This window comes from Nicotiana tomentosiformis, chromosome 1 (assembly GCF_000390325.3).
Source record: "Nicotiana tomentosiformis chromosome 1, ASM39032v3, whole genome shotgun sequence".
NCBI lineage: Eukaryota > Viridiplantae > Streptophyta > Magnoliopsida > Solanales > Solanaceae > Nicotiana > Nicotiana tomentosiformis.
This window is the reverse complement of record NC_090812.1, coordinates 117,763,846-117,787,745: the sequence shown is the minus strand read 5'-3', so window position 1 is coordinate 117,787,745 and position 23,900 is coordinate 117,763,846. Positions and strand designations below refer to the sequence as shown.

The 23,900-nt window shown below is 36.2% G+C and overlaps 1 protein-coding gene across 1 annotated transcript; it reads right to left on the bottom strand.

Annotated features, from left to right (window-relative positions):
• LOC138908964 (uncharacterized) lies at positions 1 to 19,472 on the bottom strand. Its single transcript, XM_070199828.1, has 7 exons — positions 19,458 to 19,472; positions 19,231 to 19,317; positions 18,876 to 19,107; positions 976 to 1,818; positions 742 to 795; positions 596 to 651; positions 1 to 534 (listed from the first exon to the last, which is right to left on the bottom strand). The coding sequence occupies exons 1-7, from the start codon at positions 19,470 to 19,472 to the stop codon at positions 1 to 3; spliced, it is 1,821 nt and encodes a 606-aa protein (XP_070055929.1).
• Between the last annotated feature and the right edge of the window lie 4,428 nt (positions 19,473 to 23,900).

The following is a 23,900-nucleotide window of genomic DNA, read 5'->3' as shown; positions in this document are numbered from 1 at the left end:
TTAGTAAGGATCTTCCCAGTAATAATGTCTTGCTTCTTTTTTAAGTTTTTTCTTTTGTTCATAAGAAAAATCTTTTGGAATCCATCCTCCAGCCAAGTAGTTGGCAATATCAGCAAACCAAGGTGGTCGATTTATAACGGTTGTGACTGAAAATATATGTTCGTCAGAAAATTCCTCTTTGATATCTTTTATCTCATAAGGTGGATTTTCCAAACGAGACAAATGATCAGCTACTTGATTCTCAAAATCTTTTCGATCTTTTATTTTAAGATTGAATTCTTGCAAAAGGAGTATCCATCTTAGTAATCTTGGTCTAGCATCTTTCTTTGTTAAGAGGTACTTTAAAGATACATGATCAGTATAAATTATAACCTTTGTTCCTATCAAATAGGATCGAAATTTGTCAAATACAAATACTACTGCAAGTAGCTCCTTCTCAGTTGTGGCATAATTGTTTTGAGCTTCATTGAGGAGAACCGACGTAGTAAATAGGCCTGAAAATCTTGTCTCTCTTTTATCCCAATATCGCTCCAACTGCTATATCACTTTCATCACACATTATTTCAAATGGTTCGCTCCAATCAGGAGAAATAACAATTGGAGCATTCGTCAATTGTTTCTTGAGAATCTCAAATGCTTTCCTGTAATTATCTGAAAATTCAAACTTCATATCTTTCATCAGTAGGTTAGTCAGAGGTTTTGAAATTTTTGAAAAATCTTTTATAAACCTTTTATAAAAACCTGCATGCCCTAAGAAACTTCTAATGCCTTTAACAATGGTAGGAGAGGGTAATCCTGCTATTAGATCAATTTTAGCTTTATCAACTTATATTCCTTTAGCAGAAATTTTATGTCCTAAAACAATTCCCTCTGTTACCATGAAGTGACATTTTTCCCAATTAAGAACCAAATTTGTCTCTTCACATCTTTTAAGCACCAAAGTTAAATGATAGAGACAATCTTCAAATGTCTTACCAAAAAGTGTAAAATCATCCATAATGATTTCAAGAAACTTTCCAGTCATGTGTGAGAAGATTGCCGACATGCAATGCTGAAATATAGCAGAAGCGTTGCATAGTCCAAATGGTATTCTTCGATAAGCATACGTACCTTGGGGGCATGTGAATGTGGTTTTTTCTTGATCTTCTGGAGCAATTGGTATATGATTATACCCAGAATATCCATCAAGAAAACAGTAGAAACCATGGCCTGCTGCTAGAAGTTTCACCATTTCTTTTTTGACGACTTCTTGCATTGCTGGGTTTAGTCTCCTTTGGTGTTGAACTATTGGCTTATAATCATTCTCCATAAGAATACTGTGCATACAAATAGCTGGACTGATTCCTTTGATATCGGCTATAGTCCATCCTAAGGCTCTTTTGTGTTTTCTCAGGACTTCAATCAGTTTGCTTTCCTGTTCTATAGTCAAAGAAGATGAAATGATTACTGGAAATAATTCAAGTTCAAGAAATACATATTTTAAATTAGAAGGAAGTTCTTTGAGTTCAATTTTTAATTGAACTCCTTGTGAGACTTTCTCATTTTCTGACTCTTTTTCTAGTATTTCAGCTTGTTCTCTAATTATGGGGTTATCATCACTTATGGTACCTGACCTCGCCAAACATCTCTCCAATGAATCACTAATTAACTGATTATCTTTGTATTCGTCTACAAGATCATCTAGTAAGTCAATTTGAAAACAAGATGATGATGACTCATCTCCGAGAAATTTCATCATTTTCTGCATGTCAAAAATCGCTCTTTCCTCATCAACTCGCAATATTAAGTGTCCTTGATGAACATCTATAATTGCTCTCCCTGTTGCGAGAAATGATTTACTTAAAAGTAATAGTACCTCAATATTTTCTTCTATTTCAAGCACTATAAAATCTACTGGGAATACAAATTTGTCAACTCTAACAAGGATATTTTGAATAATTCATTTTGGTCTCTAATTTCCTGAAAATTGAAAAAGGCATTATATTTATTGAAGCACCTGAATCGCATAACGCCTTTTCAAAATGAGCACCTCCCAAAGTACAAGGAATTGTAAAACTTCCCGGATCACCCAGTTTTTGTGGGAGCTTATTTTGAAGTATAACACTACATTTTTCTGCAAGCTTAACCACTAAAACTGTCACGACCCAAAATCCAAAAGGTCGTGATGGCGCCGGACACCACTGTCAGGCAAGCCAACCATAATCAATTAACTTAATTACCCATTTTAGTATTTTTGAAATAAAAAAAAATTCTTTAATAAAATTGTAGAGATAAAAACTCATAGAGTAAATGATAAATATTTTTGCAGCTAAATTTCTAAACAATTCACAATCATTCCCAAAATTCGGTGTCACAAGTGTATGAGCATTTACTAGGGAATTAAAATAAAATACAGCATATGTCCAGAATACAAATTAGACAGGAAAATATAATAACTCTGAAGGAGATTCTGTTAGCTGCGGATCGTAATATAGAATGCAGCTCACCTATGTCCCCACAATTTGTTTATAACACCTCTGCGCCCACAAGGCCGCTATACATATATGTACCTGCATAATAAAATATGCAGCAAGTGCAGTATGAGTACGAAAACAACGTGTACCCAGTAAGTATCAAGCCTAATCTCGAAGAGGTAGAGGCGAGATGGCCGACTATGACACTCACTATGGGTTAATAATATTAAATAATCATGAAAATAGAAATATTTATATCAACGATGATTCACATAATTAACAATAATTAATTAAACCAGTAGAAGTAATTAAATTCCTTCAATTCCAATAATTCTCAGTATAATAATTAAATTCCTTCATTTCAAATAATTTCTAATCTATTAAGTAAATCCTTCAATTTCAATAAAAATTTCAGTTTATCAAATAGCTTTACAAGCTACAATTTAATTTTAATAAATTTCTAATTTATCAAATAACTTTACAAGCTGTAATGAACTGTCCAAGTATCGTGTAATTATTATTATTATTATTATTAAGCACGATTTCTGTCGAGGACGTACGACCCGATCCAGAGTGTCGTGTACACTACCGAGGGACGTGCGGCGCGATCCATAGATGCATCTATCCTGCCGAGGCGTTCAGCCCGCTCCACAAGAAAGGAGGACATTTTCTTATGTACCTCCGGAAGGACAGTGTGTTTATTATAAGATAAATTTGGGAGGAGAATAATTTCTTTTAACAATTAATTGATCTAAATAGAAAATCAAGCCTATTAGATTTCCATCCTTTAATATCTTTATCAAACAATTCATAATATATTCATATATATCAATTAATATTAATTAATCAAAGAATACAATTTACACAAGTAATACATGCTTTGAGTCCTAAACTACCCGGACTTTAGCATTAATAGTAGCTACGTACGGACTCTCGTCACCTCGTACGTACGTAGCCCCCACAATTAGCAATAATTATTTAATCTTAATCACCTATGAGGTAAATTCCCCCTCACAAGATTAGACAAGAGACTTACCTCGTCTTGCTCTAATTTAATCCACTATAAGGCCTTTTCCACGATTATCCAACTTCGTCTTGCTCGAATCTAGCCAAAATAATTCGATACAATCACTAAATATTATAGAAATCAATTCTATAAGAAAATACTACATTTTAAAGAAAAGATTCGAAATTAATTAAAAATTCGCTCGCGGGGCCCACATCTCGGAATCCGGCGAAAGTTATGAAATCCGACAACCCATTCAATTATGAATCCAACCATACCAGTTTCACTCAAATCCGACTCCGAGTCGATACCGAAATCTCAAAATTTCGTTTCTATGAGATTTCTAAACTTTTCCAAATCTCAAATCTCAAAACACTAATTAAATTATGAAAAACAATGATATACTTGTAAATGTAAACCAAATCCGAGTTAGAATCACTTACCCCAATGTTTTTCCCTTGAAAATCTGCCAAAAGTCATCTCTACTCAAGCTCAAGTTCGTCAAAAATGGCAAATGGGACGAGTGCCCTCCTTTTATAAAACTGCTCAGCAGCCTTCGGAACTGGTCCTCGAACTGGGCCTCGATCACGGTATCGAACATGTGCCTTCGATCAGGGCATCGAGGTTGTGCCTTCGATCAGGGCATCGAGCTTGGGTTTCGATCCTAGCCCTCGAGCCATACCTTCGATCATGCCCTCGAGCCTTGCCTTCGATCGCGACTTCGATCACAGGCTCGAGCCTGGACCTCGGTCATGGCCTAGATCAGGGTATCGAGGTTGGGACTTCGATCATAGACTCAATCATGTCATCGAGCTTGAGCCTTCGATCGTGACCCTCGATCTTGGGTCTCGATCCTGGCCCTCGAGCTGGACCTTCGATCATGGCCCTCGAGTTGGACCTTCGATCATGGCTTTGATACTCTAGCTCGAGCATGTACCTCGTCTACCCTAAGCTCGATATCTGGCTCAGTATCTGGGCTCGATCACAGCCCAGAATGTCCAACAGAAGAGGAAAAATTGCAGTAGCTTTTTAACTCAAATTTTTGATCCGTTAACCATCCGAAACACACCCGAGGCCCTCGGGACCTCAACCAAATATACCAACAAGTCCTAAAACATCATACGAACTTAGTCGAACCTCTAAATCACGTCAAACAACGCTAAAACCATGAATCATACCCCAATTCAAGCTTAATGAAACTAAGAGTTTTCAACTTCTACATTCAATGTTGGAACCTATCAAATCAACTCCGATTGACCTCAAATTTTACACACAAGTCATAAATTACATAATGGAGCTATGAAAATTTTCGGAATTGGATTCCGACTCCGGTATCAAAAAGTTAACTCCCCGGTCAAACTTTCAAACTTTAAATTCCTATTTTTGCTATTTCAAGCCTAATTTCACTACGGCCTTCCAAATAAAATTTCGATCACGCTCCTAAGTCCAAAATCACCATACGGAGCTGTTGGAATCATCAAAATTCTATTCCGAGGTCGTTTTCTCAAAATGTTGACCGAAGTCAAACTTAGCACTTTAAGGCCAACTTAAGAAAACAATTGTTCCGATTTCAACCCAAACACTTCCAAATCCCGAACCAACCATCCCACAAGTCATAAATCATTTAAAGCACATACGGGAAGTTTTATTTTAGGGAACGGGGTTCTAAAAGTTAAAATGACTGGTTGGGTCATTACATTCTCTCCCACTTAAATATACGTTCGTCCTCGAACGTGCTAAGGAGTGTTCCGGAGTTATCCAAAATTACTGTTGAACACTTCGTGCACCTACCCGTGCTACCACACCTAGTTGAGCACATTAACTCGAGCCAATCTTAAAATTCTCCCATTTATTTAGGCAAATAAGCCTTAGAGCCCAATTCTAACATCCAGAATTCTCCACCATGCCTGTCTCCAACCTATGAATGTCGTAACAATCACTACACGATGCACTAATACAGGATTGCATACCTTTGTTGAATTTAGACCATGCACCGCATCATTCACATGACTATAATAACATCATCCGATAACAATAGCCAAAATTCCATGAATCTGATGTTCACAACACACCTCATGATACATATAAGTCATGTTCCAACTCTTGAAATGCTTCCACGATGGAAGAAATGTGTAGAAATTCATAATCAACTGCCGAGTCAACAATTATTGACTTTCTCTTTCTAACAAGAACCATTGCCTCATTATAACCAAATAATGGTATTTGCTATTTATTACACTTCATATAATCCGATCGCACTGATCCTGAATCCAATAATCTCGTCTCACCAGGTATAAGTGTTGCGACCAAACACACTCACGCAAGTATACGCGGTCGTCAAGTAATAAAGTGACTAAAAGTCGGATGTCGAACCCACGAGGACTTATGATTAACTATTAACTAAATTAGACTATCCTAATTATCTAAACAAGAATTAAACCTAAAAATATTTTATTCTAAACTAATTAAATAAAAAAATATAAATAATAAACTTTGAACAGAGAAAGAGCAGATTTTTATGATATCAATGTAATGAAAACGATCTAGGGTTATGGGCTATCTAACAATCCTATTGTATTCTTCAATTGAATTGACCGACTAATTTATCTAGCTTATTGGTTGACAGGGTTAATATTGCTCATAAGAATCTGTCGAGTTCTTACTCGCCTATTCAAGCTAACCTAACGCCTATATGTCTATGGAGTTAGAATCAACAAGAACGCATTTATAATTCCTGTAAATCAACCAAGCAAGGCAATTAGGTATATGTCTATCCTAACCACGAATCTGTTCCCCGATGCCCGAGTTCAAGAACTTGCCCTACTCAATCCTATATGCAATATAGAATTCCCACTTTCGAGTTCAATTCTAGATTCGTAGATAATATTCAATTGGTGATCAAGCAATTAAATAATTAAGTGCAAGATTGAATAAATAAACTAATATGATAAATCAAGAAGTCAAAATCAATATCCGAATAACAATAGTCATGAAAGAACCACAACCCTAGAACGTGAAGTTTAGCTCCACATAGACATGGTAGCCAAACAACAAATCATACAAAGAAACATAAAAATTACTAAGTTTGGTGGGAGAAAGAAGAAACTTGATGAATTCCGGCCTCCACAGCTTTGTCGTGGCTTTTTCCCTCTTCCCAATATGTTAGATGACCTAAAAGAGGCGTTTTTGGCTTATATATTGCGTACCAAAGTCGTGGGCCAAAGTTCTCCTATTTCTAATCCAAATCAGCTTCAGGGATTGATGCTAGGGTGGATGCGTCGCATCCACCTCGTCCTCCACTTCTCAGCTTCGGATGCTACGGTGGATGCTTCGCATCCACCTCGTCCTCCACTTCTCAGCTTCGGATGCTAACGGTGGACGCTATGGGCCGACTTCACTGCTAAGGGTGCACGAAATCTGATCTTTTTCTAGATTGGATGCGACGCATCCAATCTCTCTTCCTCTACCTAGAGCACCTTTTATTCATATTTTTGCACTCCAAACACCCTAATTCACCACACACAACTCAATTAGTCATAAAACCAATAATTAAACCATGTTGGACATTTTAAAGATCAAATAACATCAAGAAGCGGTTAAAACATGGGTAAAGTAACATCAACACATATCGAAATATGCCAAACATCACTACCCCACACTTAAACCTTTGTTCGTCCTCGAACAAACCATCATATAGTAGACGAAACAAAATTAAGCTCTTATCATTCAAAGCACACTGCACCTATGACCATGGTTATTTGCAACAATTAGGCTCTAGACTATGCATCACATACACTTCCCTTTACTTATGCCCTTCTTTAAACATATTCGAACAAAGACAACATGCTCACAACAATCCTAACCTCAAAAACCGACTCAATGTCACTATGCACTCATGGCTTGAACACCCAACATCATAGAGAAGTCTAATAACGTTACCTATCCCTCGTGAAATCATGTGCCCTCACAACAAGAACAAGAGAGCGAGTTCAATCCACACATTCGAATCTCATGATCACAAAGAAAATCGCTCACTCTCACAAAAGAAGTCACATGCATGTAGTTGGTACCATATGCTTGCCCTTAATGTAAATCTCTACTAATGTAAGCTCGCTCGATCTAAAATCAATTAGGACTTTTTCATGGTTGTAATGTGGGCTAAGGGACGGGTAGGATATATTTAAGGAATAGTGACTCACCCTCCTAAGCACTTTAACACATCATCAAATAACTTAAGCGCGAATTCTTCAACACCCTTTCAATTTCACCAATAATATCACTCCAAACAATATTTCCTCTTTCTTTAAGCACTACTTTAATTCATACCCACTAGCAAGAACAAGACAACAATTTATTCATCTATATTTTTCTTTTCTTTTTTTTCTTTTTTTTCTTTTTTTCTTTCAATTTTCGCTAGTGGCGTATTATTTTACAAAATAAGTGCACCCCCTTTTTTTTTTTCTTTCATTGGTTCCACTCAAAAGTCACCCCACACTTAGTCCCTTCTTACTTCTTTTAGCGCTCATCTAACAATTAAAGTGCTTTAAGAGGTAAAAGGATCAAAATAATATCAATTAAGAATAAAAAGGGCATAGGCTTGTAATGTGGGTACCAAATAAAAGGTCTACAGGCTCAAAAGGTTTAACTAGGGATAGATTTTATTTGTGATAAGCAATAAGCTCAAAAAGATCAAAGAAAGCCTAAAATCATTTTTCAAACCGAGCATCACCTAAAATTTCGCTTCAACTCACATACCGGGCAAGTTCTAGACATAAGTACAATACATGAACTACACAAAAAATCTCACCACACATGGCACATGACTCACTAAGGACGATCACATTCCGACTCTCAAGCAATGCAAGTATTCACGGAGCCACGAGATATTAAGTATTAAACACAAGGTGAACATAAGTCATGTAAACGAGACATAGGCGCCACAAAACATGCTATCCAATTTAACAAGGCATCATCAATAAATTCAAATCATACAGAAGATACTACACATGCGAAAGTATAAATATGTTACTATCAAACAAGTCAAGGGCGCCTAGGTTCATCATTCTTGCTCCTTTTATTCCCTAAATTCCTAATCTACTCGGAAAGAAAAACTACCCGGTTCAAACTACATCCCATGGAAAAGAACCGAGGCACAAAGAAAAATCACAGGGGATTATTACTACCTAAAGAAAGCTAAAAGATATATTTTGGATTTTTGTTTAGACTTTAATCCCTCAAGAAAACTGTCTAGGAGATCAATCGTCGGGAAAAGTCCAATTTTTCTAATTTTTCGTTTTTTTTTTTTTTTTTTTTCACAAAAGCTACTACACTTAAGAATGAGTACTACACTAAGCTAAAATAGCACAGAAACTTATCCAAACGATCTCCTCACCCCACACTTAAAATTTTGCAATGTCCTCAATGCACATTATAAATAATAAGAGGGTAAACGAGACTCCCTGGTAGGCCAAAGGCCGAAGCAATAGCGGCTCACGAGGTACTCAGACTTCCCCCAGGCATCGTCCTTTGTGTGGGCACCCCACACTTAGTCCTCACCATCTAGCTCGCTTTTGCACTCTTCTAATGGCTTTGCTTCCTATGCTCATAATCCTACAAAACAAAAATAAATACTACAAAATAATAAAAATAAAATAAAATAAAAAGTAAACAAAAATAAAAGAAAGCAGTAACGCTGGGTTGCCTCCCAACAAGCGCCTGATTTAACGTAGCGGCACGACGTGAACCACTTTTTGCCTCCACCTCGAACTTATGAATTGAGCCCCTAACATGGCATCCAGTTTGCGGCTATGCTCCAGTGGTGGGGCTACAAAGATAACCAGGCCAAGTAATAAATTTTTCACTCTACACTTCTCGGCCTTTAGATGAGGAATGTATTTTTTGCTTTTTGGCATGACACATTCAAAAATATAGGCATCATGTTCCTCTTCCATTGACTCCTCCAAAGGCTTAGATGACTCGATTTCCATGTCATCATCCAAATACAATGTCGAAAAATGTTTAGAATGAGGACCAACACGCCCCAACTTTAGAATTATATTACTATTTATATCCTCATATGTGCACACATTAGAGTCTTCAAATATAACATTATCTGCTACCTCGCATGGCTCTAGTGTACTTTTCTCAACATGGGCATCATCAACAGAAATATGCTCGAATGATTGGCTCTCCACTTTTAGCTCCTCAATTTGGCGTATAAGCTCCTTTTCAGCTTCTGACAACTCATTACTATTTTGTTGGGCGATAGACGCAACAACCTTTGCATTTAATTTATCTTGCAAGTCGTGAATAGTAGTGACAAATTTATAGATCCCTTGTCCCAGTTTAGATCTTCCCTCTATAAAGTGTCTCATCCCATCAGTAAGTTCCTCATGTTGAGCTTCATATATTTCTAACTTTTCAGCCTGTTCTGCCAGCCAAGTTTGGCTCAAAATCTCCTCTTTTTCAAAAATTTTCTCTTGCTGGTACTCGCTCTCTTCATTCAATTCTTCCATATTGGCCTTCATTCTTGTGATTGCTGCCCTCATTCTTTTCATATCTTTTTTGAGTTCATCCTGTTGCTCTGCTACTTGCCTCAGAATATCCCTAATATATGCATCAGGCTCCATATCCTGCACTTCATTGCCCCTATCAAACTCAGAAATATCATTAGAAAGATCATAATAAGGGCTCAGAGAAGGATGAACAAAATTAGGACAACCATCCCAATGGCCATCTTGACCACCACACATATTACAAATATTCCACTCAAAGGATTGAGATTGTGCGCACAACTCGCTCCTGGGAACATTCTGACAATTTTTCCACCAGTGGGGTCCTCCACAATATGGACAAGGATCATCAAAATAAGAATAACCATCATTCGAACAATTTTTATTCCAAGATGCCATGCTAAAATAAATAAAAAATACTAACTAAAATAAAATAATAAAAAAAACATGAATAGATAAAAAAATGTCTAATCTAGAAAAATAGCAAATTTCTAAGTCCCCGGCAACGGCGCCAAAAACTTGTTGCGACCAAACACACTCACGCAAGTATACGCGGTCGTCAAGTAATAAAGTGACTAAAAGTCGGATGTCGAACCCACGAGGACTTATGATTAACTATTAACTAAATTAGACTATCCTAATTATCTAAACAAGAATTAAACCTAAAAATATTTTATTCTAAACTAATTAAATAAAAAAATATAAATAATAAACTTTGAACAGAGAAAGAGCAGATTTTTATGATATCAATGTAATGAAAACGATCTAGGGTTATGGGCTATCTAACAATCCTATTGTATTCTTCAATTGAATTGACCGACTAATTTATCTAGCTTATTGGTTGACAGGGTTAATATTGCTCATAAGAATCTGTCGAGTTCTTACTCGCCTATTCAAGCTAACCTAACGCCTATATGTCTATGGAGTTAGAATCAACAAGAACGCATTTATAATTCCTGTAAATCAACCAAGCAAGGCAATTAGGTATATGTCTATCCTAACCACGAATCCGTTCCCCGATGCCCGAGTTCAAGAACTTGCCCTACTCAATCCTATATGCAATATAGAATTCCCACTTTCGAGTTCAATTCTAGATTCGTAGATAATATTCAATTGGTGATCAAGCAATTAAATAATTAAGTGCAAGATTGAATAAATAAACTAATATGATAAATCAAGAAGTCAAAATCAATATCCGAATAACAATAGTCATGAAAGAACCACAACCCTAGAACGTGAAGTTTAGCTCCACATAGACATGGTAGCCAAACAACAAATCATACAAAGAAACATAAAAATTACTAAGTTTGGTGGGAGAAAGAAGAAACTTGATGAATTCCGGCCTCCACAGCTTTGTCGTGGCTTTTTCCCTCTTCCCAATATGTTAGATGACCTAAAAGAGGCGTTTTTGGCTTATATATTGCGTACCAAAGTCGTGGGCCAAAGTTCTCCTATTTCTAATCCAAATCAGCTTCAGGGATTGATGCTAGGGTGGATGCGTCGCATCCACCTCGTCCTCCACTTCTCAGCTTCGGATGCTACGGTGGATGCTTCGCATCCACCTCGTCCTCCACTTCTCAGCTTCGGATGCTACGGTGGACGCTATGGGCCGACTTCACTGCTAAGGGTGCACGAAATCTGATCTTTTTCTAGATTGGATGCGACGCATCCAATCTCTCTTCCTCTACCTAGAGCACCTTTTATTCATATTTTTGCACTCCAAACACCCTAATTCACCACACACAACTCAATTAGTCATAAAACCAATAATTAAACCATGTTGGGCATTTTAAAGATCAAATAACATCAAGAAGCGGTTAAAACATGGGTAAAGTAACATCAACACATATCGAAATATGCCAAACATCAATAAGCTGCTCAGGCAATAAACCACCTCAGACGCGATAAAAAAGCCTCATATGTCGCCATAATGAGCTAATAAGTTACGGACTCGATTACGATACATAAGAAAAACGAACTCTGTAAAGGATTTCTCAACCCACGTGACTAATTAGACAACTGAAAAGGTGTCATGAACCTTCCTTAGAAAAAGGGACACAAACACACAAAATAGAATATAGGAGACTGTACTCAACATCACATTATTGCGATGTGCAACCCGATCCACACATGATACCGTTGCTGCGTGCAACCCGATCCAAACAACATACCAGTGGCGGCATGCCACATGATCCGCACAAAAAGAATCTATAAGAAAATACTTACTGAGCTAAAATGCTCATTACTACAAAATATCCGAATATCGGACACAAGCATGCTCAGTGCATAATATCATCCCTGGAAGGACCGACAGGGCCATACGCTACAAAACTCAAGCACAACTAAGGTACGATATATGATCTGAATCTCGAGAGTCATCATGCTCACATAACACCATCGCTATGCGGAACCTCATCACATAAGAAATTTATCAAGCCATTTCATAACTCACACGGCACAATATAGTATTACATGAAATAACCGACGACAAAATGGCATCCCACGTCCGAATACTCCAACATAGGGAGCTTTTATGCTGAAATGAACACATCCGGCTTGATATAGAGATACATGTCACTCTGATATAGGGAGCTTTCATACTTGGTTTCAATCTTCACTCAATCAAGTGACTACATGTCACTCTTACACAATATTTTCGTGAGACACGTTCCCACGACCTTTCGCACCAGGTAACAAGTCTGCACTTCCATGCTACTGGTTACATTAATGCTGTAAAGCATATCAAAAATCCACAAATCAATACACAAGGTCTCTTACACCTGACATCGACCTTAGATGATGCCAAAAACAATACCATCTTACTTTAAACATCTAAATCCCTTTCCTGTTCGTCCGAGCTCATGACATCCTTGTCAACACCAAACCGAAATCTTAATTCCTCAACTTTCGAATCCCATGCTACTTAGTGCACTTAACCACGCTAATGCGCAGGAGTATAAGAATTCCATCATAACTCCCGAACCACTAATAGAGTAAACACTTCATCATATAGAAACCTTCTTCTTAACTCATTTCAAGAGAACTATTGCAACACATGACTGAATTCCCATATCCGTAGAAAATACCGACCTCAAGTAGTGGTCTAAGCCACCATAACTTTTCCGGGATCCCTCTACACATAACATGACATAATACTTGAATTCCTTCAGATAAAATCAATTACGGCGGCCGCCAAGCCTCGCACGTACCGCCACAAATTACGTGCATAACTCTATGCGCTGAAGGAACTGGTCATTGCCACCATCATGCCGATTCAACCGTTGTTAGCCGAACCGTCTTTTTCTCAATTTATTCTCGACTTGCCTTAGAAATAATAATAGCTTCATTCATTACATCACGAACTCAAATCCGCACTCATCCCAAGTGATCTTATTTCACGAGACCACGCTGTTTCAAAATCCACAAATCATCTCCTACCCCTCCTTGTGCGCACTTTTTCATCTTCAACTGTTACACCCATTTTGATACTTCTTTTATGAATCCGAAGTTATTTTCTTCTGTTTCTCAAATGCTACACCACAACCTAAAGATAACGCAGAGTACTCCAAGCCCTGTTTCATAATCTGCTGTAAAAGCTCGATACTCAACCATACTACGAACTCGAGATCCTTAGACACCGTACTTTAAATTTTTGAACCCGCTAAGACCATTATTGAGAGTCACTTGCTCTGACTTGTTCCCAAACATGATCAATTCCAAGGCCCTGCTAGAACATAGGCACTTTATCAAGGAAACATCCGACTGTCTCACATTCCTGTGCATTATATCTACACGAAGCATAAACTCTAAGCCTTCCAAAAACCTGAATATGAATTGATAAGGCCAAATATGGCACACATTCCCCAAATCCTTTGCTCAAATTACTACTGATGTTTTCTTTCCTTAGTTGCAATGACCCACCAATACACCGATAACCAGAAACCGCACAACCTGACACTACGCAATCCAATCATAGACGACGGGGCTCTCCCACTTAGCTTGAAGCTACAATTACAAAATTCTGGAATCCACCGAGATTCTTTCTTTATCGTTGACATGATCCTGCACAAGCAACTCACCAAATTTTCTCGAAATCCTCTTATTAACCTTTAATAAACACTCTGAACCACTAGCCATATTTACATATTAAATCTCTTACCGGGTAGGCAGTAGAATTCTTCGCAGAAGTTTCGTCAACACCACGCGACTGCTAACCTGCTCACAGGAGATAACCCACATGTGGAAATTACATGCCAACATATTCCAATGTCGCTACAATGGGTGCAATTACTACGAAATCAGTAGATCATCCTGAGTCCGAGCTCATTCACCAGCTGCACCAGTCCGTTCACTCCTCATTGACGTCAACTAAAGGTGCGACAATACATTCCAATACAAAGTCATGTTGTATCCTTATTCATATCAAGCAACTCCCTCCTGTTTTATCCAATCTTCCTCAATATAGTAGCCAATATTCTAAATTAAGTCCGTAGACCTAGTCACTATCCATTTTACACCCCAAATCACTCAAAATGTTCCTCAAGAATTGTAATCATCCTACCACGTAACCTATGTGCTACCTTGCCACTCTCTCACTTTGGTCAACCATCTCCTTTAAGAAACTACTCTGCTTCTGTTTTCTTACACTTGGCCTTTTCGGAACCTAACCACCGCAAGGCACCTTCCACATGTCCTTCCTCATTCTTCGCTGCCCAGTTGTTGCCTTAACTCAAAATCTGTCTCTGTAGCATTTGGACCAATAGCTCGTTACCAGCTTTAAACCTTTCTGACGATCATCCTTCTCGAGACATCAATACTAGAAATGCTGCTTCGATCCTGAATTACTGCACACCGCAATCTCTAACAACTGCTTCCCTTATACCAATTCCTAACACCCCGTCGTGAAGGCGAGTTGAAGAAAACCATAACACTGGCGAACCTTAATGAATTTTACAAGGCGATGACACCACATCAAAATTGAGAACTCTACCACACTCGAAAATATCAAGCTTCGTTACTCCATCAACCCCCAACATGAACATTCATAGTCCGGTTGCCTTTTCTCCGTTGGAATTAAAACATGGAACCTCTGAATCATGTACTGCGAAAACCTTCTTTCAAGTCGTTTACTGCCTTGACACATAGACAGGCATTTTCCCATTTCATAAAGACTGTACAATAACAACACACGAATCGTCATAACAATCAATGCCAAATCTCAAACCTTAGGTAGTACTGATATTTAATTTGAAATGACAGAGCGGCCTTTCGCAAGGCGATGACAATAGCCCAATTAATTCCACAAGGAGAAGTATCTTGTACTACATCTGTAGTACCATAAAAATTTTCCTCGATCCTCAATGTATAACAAGCGCTTCACATCGCATAAGATTGAATAGGAAGGAAATGTAGGCATAAGCCTCAAAGGAATTGAATCACACGATGAAGAATCAAAAAGGGAAGTATTCCTAACAACCCTGTAGCCTCTCGAAGATAAGCACAGACGTCTCCGTACCGATCCGCAAGACTCTACTAGACTTGCTCATGACTCGTGAGACCTAAGTGAACCTAGTGCTCTGATACCATGTTGTCACGACCCAAAATCCAAAAGGTCGTGATGGCGCCGGACACCACTGTCAGGCAAGCCAACCATAATCAATTAACTTAATTACCCATTTTAGTATTTTTGAAATAAAAAAATTTCTTTAATAAAATTGTAGAGATAAAAACTCATAGAGTAAATGATAAATATTTTTGCAGCTAAATTTCTAAACAATTCACAACCATTCCCAAAACCCGGTGTCACAAGTGCATGAGAATTTACTAGGAAATTAAAATAAAATACAGCATCTGTCCAGAATACAAATTAGACAGGAAAATATAATAACTCTGAAGGAGATTCTGTTAGCTGCGGATCGTAATATAGAATGCAGCTCACCTATGTCCCCACAATTTTTTTATAACACCTCTGCACCCACAAGGCCGCTATACATATATGTACCTGCACAATAAAATGTGCAGCAAGTGCAGTATGAGTACGAAAATAACGTGTACCTAGTAAGTATCAAGCCTAATCTCGAAGATGTAGAGACGAGATGGCCGACTATGACACTCACTATGGGTTAATAATATTAAATAATCATGAAAATAGAAATATTTATATCAACGATGATTCACATAATTAACAATAATTTATGAACCAGTAGAAGTAATTAAATTCCTTCAATTCCAATAATTCTCAGTATAATAATTAAATTCCTTCATTTCAAATAATTTCTAATCTATTAAGTATATCCTTCAATTTCAATAAAAATTCCAGTTTATCAAATAGCTTTACAAGCTACAATTTAATTTCAATAAATTTCTAATTTATCAAATAACTTTACAAGCTGTAATGAACTGTCCAAGTATCGTGTAATTATTATTATTATTAAGCACAATTTCTGCCGAGGACGTACGGCCCGATCCAGAGTGTCGTGTACACTGCCGAGAGACGTGCGGCGCGATCCATAAATGCATCTATCCTGCCGAGGCGTTCGGCCCGCTCCACAAGAAAGGAGGACATTTTCTTATGTGCCTCCGGAAGGACAGTATGTTTATTATAAGATAATTTGGGAGGAGAACAATTTCTTTTAACAATTAATTGATTTAAATAGAAAATCAAGCCTATGAGATTTTCATCCTTTAATATCTTTATCAAATAATTCACAATATATTCATATATATCAATTAATATTAATTAATCAAAGAATACAATTTACATAATTAATACATGCTTTGAGTCCTAAACTACCCGGACTTTAGCATTAATAGTAGCTACGCACGGACTCTCGTCACTTCGTGCGTACGTAGCCCCCACAATTAGCAATAATTATTTAATCTTAATCACCTATGAGGTAAATTCCCCCTCACAAGATTAGACAAGAGACTTACCTCGTCTTTCTCCAATTTAATCCACTATAAGGCCTTTTCCATGATTATCCAACTTCGTCTAGCTCGAATCTAGCCAAAATAATTCGATACAATCACTAAATATTATAGGAATCAATTCTATAAGAAAATACTTCATTTTAAAGAAAAGATCCGAAATTAATTAAAAATTCGCCCGCGGGGGCCACATCTCGGAATTCGGCAAAAGTTATGAAATCCGACAACCCATTCAATTACGAATCCAACCATACCAGTTTCACTCAAATCCGACTCCGAATCGATACCGAAATCTCAAAATTTCGTTTCTATGAGATTTCTAAACTTTTCCAAATCTCAAATCTCAAAACACTAATTAAATTGTGAAAAACAATGATACACTTGTATATGTAGACCAAATCCGAGTTAGAATCACTTACCCCAATATTTTTCCCTTGAAAATCTGCCAAAAGTCGTCTCTACTCAAGCTCAAGTTCGTCAAAAATGGCAAATGGAACGAATGCCCTCTTTTTATAAAACTGCTCAGCAGCCTTCGGAACTGGTCCTCGAACTGGGCCTCGATCGCGGTATCAAACATGTGCCTTCGATCAGGGCATCGAGGTTGTGCCTTCGATCAGGGCATCGAGGTTGTGCCTTCGATCAGGGCATCGAGCTTGGGTCTCGATCCTAGCCCTCGAGCCATACCTTCGATCATGCCCTAGAGCCTTGCCTTCGATCGCGACTTCAATCACAGGCTCGAGCCTGGACCTCGGTCATGGCCTAGATCAGGGTATCGAGGTTGGGACTTCGATCATAGCCTCAATCATGTCATCGAGCTTGAGCCTTCGATCGTGACCCTCGATCTTGGGTCTCGATCCTGGCCCTCGAGCTGGACCTTCGATCATGGCCCTCGAGTTGGACCTTCGATCATGGCTTCGATACTCTAGCTCGAGCTTGTACCTCGTCTACCCTGGGCTCGATATCTGGCACGGTATCTGGGCTTGATCACAGCCCAGAATGTCCAACAGAAGAGGAAAAATTGCAGCAGCTTTTTCACTCAATTTTTTGATCCGTTAACCATCCGAAACTCACCCGAGGCCCTCGGGAGCTCAACCAAATATACCAACAAGTCCTAAAACATCATGTGAACTTAGTCGAACCTCTAAATCACATCAAACAATGCTAAAACCATGAATCATACCCCAATTCAAGCTTAATGAAACTAAGAGTTTTTAACTTCTACATTCAATGTTGGAACCTATCAAATCAACTCCGATTGACCTCAAATTTTACACACAAGTCATAAATTATATAATGGAGCTATGAAAATTTTTGGAACTGGATTCCGACTCCGGTATCAAAAAGTCAACTCCCCGGTCAAACTTTCAAACTTTAAATTCCTATTTTTGCCATTTCAAGCCTAATTTCACTACGGACTTCCAAATAAAATTTCGATCACGCTCCTAAGTCCAAAATCACCATGCGGAGCTGTTGGAATCATCAAAATTCTATTCCGGGTTCGTTTTCTCAAAATGTTGACCGAAGTCAAACTTAGCACTTTAAGGCCAACTTAAGGAAACAATTATTCCGATTTCAACCCAAACACTTCTAAATCCCGAACCAACCATCCCACAAGTCATAAATTATTTAAAGCACATACGAGAAGTTTTATTTTAGGAAATGGGGTTCTAAAAGTTAAACTGACCGGTTGGGTCATTACAGAAACTTCTTCCAATTTTATTTTACTTGACAAAATTTCTTTGAGAAATTTAGCATATGAAGGCATTTGTGTCAAAGCATCTGTGAAAGGTATGTTAGTGTAAAGTTGCTTCAAAATATCTAGAAACTTTAAAAATTGTTTGTCAAGTTTTTCTCTGTTCATCTTTTGGGGAAAAGGGAGAGGTATAGAGTGAGAATTTGTTATCAATTCATTTTCTTGTACATTTTTCCCTTTATTCTTTTATTCTTTTGAAAACTTAGATTCCATTTTATTCTCACCTTCATTTACCTTTTCCACTTCTTGTGGCTTTCCTTCTCTATCTGCATATGGATCATCAAGAGATTTACCTGATCGTAGAGAGAGGGCTTTGAGGTGTTCTGTTGGATTTTTCTCTGTGTTGCTTGGTAGAGCACCTTGAATTTGTCCAGACATGAGGGTTGCTAATTGGCTTACCTGAATTTCCAAATTCTTGATAGCTGAATATTGACTTTCAACCTTCTCGTCAGTAGCCTTAATGAATTTGTAAATCAGGTCTTCAAGGCTTTGTTGATGAGCTCTTTGAGGCTGCTCGTTATATTGTTGAAAATTTTATTGCCCTCTATTTTGATTTTGAAAACTATGTGATCCCTGTACCTGCTGCTTTTGATTAAAAAATCTTTGAGGATTTTCAGCACCATTAGGATTACTCCATTTAAATCCTGGATATTTTGTGCCATGGGACTACCGAATGAGTAATTATTTCTATAACCAATCACATTTACATGTTCCTCATTTTGTGTTGAAGCTTGACATTCATGATTAGGATGATTACCTTGACAAATATCACAATTCTCTAGTTGGGATGATGAGTGACCACCTACCTGAAAAGCCTCCATTTTTTGTGTTAAGGTCGAAATTTGTTGTATCAATGAATTCAAAGTTTCAACTTGATTTACTCCAACTGTTTTATTGATAATCATTCTGTCTGAAGGTCATTGAACAACATTTTCCGAAATTTCATTAAGCAATTGCATTGCTTATGTCGTAGTTTTCCCATTATTGATCCTCCTGATGCTGCATCAATTACATTTCTAGCAGAGGGTTTAAGACCGTGATAGAAAATATATAAAATGTCAGGGTCTTGGATACCATAATGTGAGTAATTTTTTAACATTGCTGCTAATCTTTCCCATGCATGGTATACAGATTCAGTATCTGTCTGCATAAAATTATTGATTTCTTGCTTCATTTTAATTGTTTTTGCATGTGAAAAATATTTATTAAGAAATTTTTGGATCATTTGGTCCCATGTTGTAATGGAACCTCTAGGCAGGCTTCACAACCATGTTTTGGCTTCAGCTTTTAATGAAAAAAGAAAAAGGCGCAACCTGATAGCATCTGTTGTAACTCCATTGTACCTGCAAGTTTCGACTAATTCAAGAAAATCAATTAGATGGGTGTGAGGATCTTCACTTGCATCACCAACAAACTGATATGATTGTCGAATGGTTTGAATCAAGCCTGTGCGGATTTCAAAGTTGTTTGCTGCAATTGGTAGTCTCCTCATACTTGATTCTCCTTCAAAATGATCTCGTTTTGCATAATCACGGAGTATTCTATCATGTCGTAGTGCTACCTCATCAAATTGCTCTTCTACTTGATGTGGTGGAAGTTGGTTATTGAGTTCTTCGTTCTCCATTTCCTATGATGTAAAAATTTGAGATCCTGAGGTTTGTTCTTTTCGCAACAACCGTAAGGATTTTTCAATTTCAGGATCGTATTCGACTAGTTCTCTAGAAGAGGAACATGTCATACACTTTCTGAAATTTCTGCATAAAAGTTAAAATAATTAGACAAAAAAAAAATAATCTCAAATTAGTAGTAAAATAATTAATCTGTAGTAGACTTTAGCTAATCCCCGGCAACAACGCCAAAATTTTGACGAGTGTCTAGCGTATATATAATTCTAACTCGTATTATGTCAAATAATAGTATAAAAAGATGTCGAACCCATAGAGATTGGCTTATCTATTCTACAGAAGTTTCTTGTTTTAATTACTATTGGAGAAAATTAGAAAGAGTTGAATTGTAAATTAACTAACTAAAAATGCATGAATAGAGCAATTTAAAAAATATTTTATTTTTCACAAATATAATAAAAAGGTATTGGGATCTTGACTTCACTTAATATTTCTATTATATAATAGAATTATTATTCTTCAATTTCTATTTCTCAAAAATGTATAAATGCCTCTCACGATTACAAATATATATTATTACTTAAAGTTGAATAATTAATTGCACTCCTCTCGGTTATACAAATTAATCTTCAAACTAGTAATATTGAAGAACCAGAAATATATGATTGAACTAAAACACGTTCTTGTTAGTAAGTCCCTTTCGGTTACCCTACTTGTTATAACTGATTATCACACTAATCGCCTCTCTCGATTACAAATAAGTGTAAAATTAATTATAACATAAAAGAGATAGATGTTACTGAATAAATATTAACATTTATCAATACTACACTTAACTATATTATTTCTTCCGCCTCTCTCGATTACAGAATTAATAAACAGTTAATATGTAGTACAAGATAGATAGATGTTATTAAATTAAATAACGTCTAACTGTAAAAGCAGATAAAAGTTAAATAAATTTTAGCTCAAGCATGTGAATTTGAAGAATAATATCTACTATTATATAGAAATATTAAGATCCGTCTTTCTCCTAACACAAAAAAAATTACTCCATACTGGAATTAGTACTAACAATGAAAATATTCTTGTCCATTAAATAAGAAAATAGAAAGAAATATTCAAGAAGAATAATTCCGCCTATTTAATTAAAAGCAGGAACTAGAGTAATTTTCTACAATGAAATTTATTTAGAAACAACAACTAAACTACTATTGTGATTTAAAAGAAAAGATAACTCGATACTAGTGAAAGAAATAAAATAGAGAAGCTTATTAAGAATTTGGATTTAGACTTCTAGCTCTAAGCTTTCTCTCTACTGCGACGCCCTTCTTTGATCAGGTACCATCTTCTTATATAAGAAAATTTCATGATGACTTCTCGATTTGGTGCTACATTTCTATGGCAAATCTAGATTTTGCATTTGCAGATATGAGAATTCGAATTCTTGATTTGGTGCTAGATTTCCATTGCAAATCTAGATTTTGAATTTGCAGAGATGAGAATTCTGCCATTCTAAGTTTAGATTTCACCGATTTTATCATGGCAAATCGAGACTTGGTGCATTGTCACGGCAGTAATGAATCATAGCTCGATCTTATACTTCTTTGTTGTATTTTTCTTGAATATTTTTTTTTTCATGTTGCGCACAACAATTCTTCTATAATTATTCATGCAAAATAAAGTTAAAAATATGGAGGAAATATGATAATTTATATGTTTTTATGAGAGAAATTATGTGGTTAACATCTGGTAAAATGCACTTATTATCGACCTCGACCATTGTTGATATCTCGATCATGAATCTCGATGTTTCCTGCTCGACCTCAACTAACCCTTTTCTTAGTGCTATGTTGCTCTAAATATTCTATGGCAGATTTTAACCTATACACTATGTAGTTGGAGGTAGGCTCTAATTACATAAATTTAATACAGTGTTCTTTCGTTAATCCATTTTTTCCTTTTAAGTAAACCAAAAACTTTTAACTCATAGAGGAAGCTAAGCTTTGTTAAAGAAGTCTAAGGTAGTCAACAAAAGAACAAAAAGTGGAAGTTGAGTTATTTAAAACATAGGAATGCGCACAAAGCTTCTATTTTCAGATGTTAATTAATTAATTTAGTTGTAGTTTTTTTTTTTTTGTTTTTTTGTGAGCGGTCCTCTTTCAAGAAAGTCATGAACATTATCAAGGTTAGAGAATGGCAAGTTGGTACGTGCCTCATGCACATGTCACGTGTGTGGCGATCACACGAATGAGTGCTCGATCCCAAATAGAGTAGGTAAAACATCACTTTGGAACGAAATGCTATATTTCAATATCTTTCATTCATTAAAACTATGTGGTTGTGTGATGGAATGGTTAGAAATTTTTGTTCTTGATCATAAAAATTATGTGGTTGGTTGGGAAATAAGTTATTTCAGGATTAATTATTCCGGGATTAATTATTTTATTTTTTTATAAGGATAAAAAAATACTACAATCTCGGGATAACTAATCTCGGGATTAGTTATACCACGATATTATCCCAACCAAACATGTGATAAACTCATCTCAAATTCAATCCCGAGATTATTTATCCATTATCCCTTGTATCAAACGAGCCCTTAGAATGGATAACACTTCAATAGAAATGCTTTACTCTTTAAGTGGATCATTCTAATGCAAATATGAATTAGCCGGACCAATAAAATTTGAATAATGAATCAATACTATATTAAAAGTATGAAGGCCCTTAGCGAAATGTCGTTCGCCTTTTTTTACCCTTTAAAACTTAATTACCCTTTAAATAGTTAGGATATATTAATAAAGTAAAATTATTTATGGTATAGTAACGTTAAATTTGGTAAGAGAAAACTTAAAGCAATAAGGATGGAATAGTTGAAGATAAAATATATTCTAAATGTTCTAACATATGACAACTCATTATATTTTATATAAATTAAGTTACTTCTTAAAATATATATATATTAACTCAATATTAGTCTTTTTAGATTTTATGTTGTCACTAACCATTTTTTCCGGAATGCAAGGCCAACCACGTTATTCCAAATTTTCTAGAAGAGTAAAAGAGTCATTTTTCCAATTTGTGTTAGTTCACAAATTTTAAAAAAATCATGATATAAGCATTTTTATGTTATTTAATTATTTTCAGTAGGTCGCAAAAATAAAAATATTTTTATAAAATATTCCTACAAAAAGCACATTAGGATAATAACTAATGGTTGAGATGTTCTATTTTACAGTTTTTTCTTTTATTGAGTTAATTATATATAACCAATTTCCATCATCCTCAAAATTTACGTTTCAATTTATGACTCAAACAAAGACTTTAATATAATAAGCATGTGATTATTTTTTGAAAAAGACTAGTTGGATAAGGAGAGTTATGTGCCTTTTATACTTTGGAAAGGAAAACAGAAAAAAAGAAAAAAAGGGAAGCGATTATTTGTTCCTAGTTGGTTAAACAGCCTTTCAACTAACATACATGGTGTGTTTGGTATGAAAGAAAATATTTTTCGGAATATATTTTTTAATTTTTTCATGTTTAGTTGATTTAAATATTTTAAAAATTATTTTTCTTATGAACTCATTTTTCTCCAATTGGAGGAAAATATTTTCCTTATTA

Bases quoted from the DNA above. Each gene is read 5' to 3' on its own strand.
- LOC138908964 (XM_070199828.1), bottom strand. The intron at 796-975 runs GTAAGACATTTG...ATCTAATAGCAG, and splicing joins GGATGATTTTACACTTTTTG to GATTACCCTCTCCTACCATT. The intron at 535-595 runs GTTATTTCTCCT...GTGATATAGCAG, and splicing joins AATTGACGAATGCTCCAATT to TTGGAGCGATATTGGGATAA.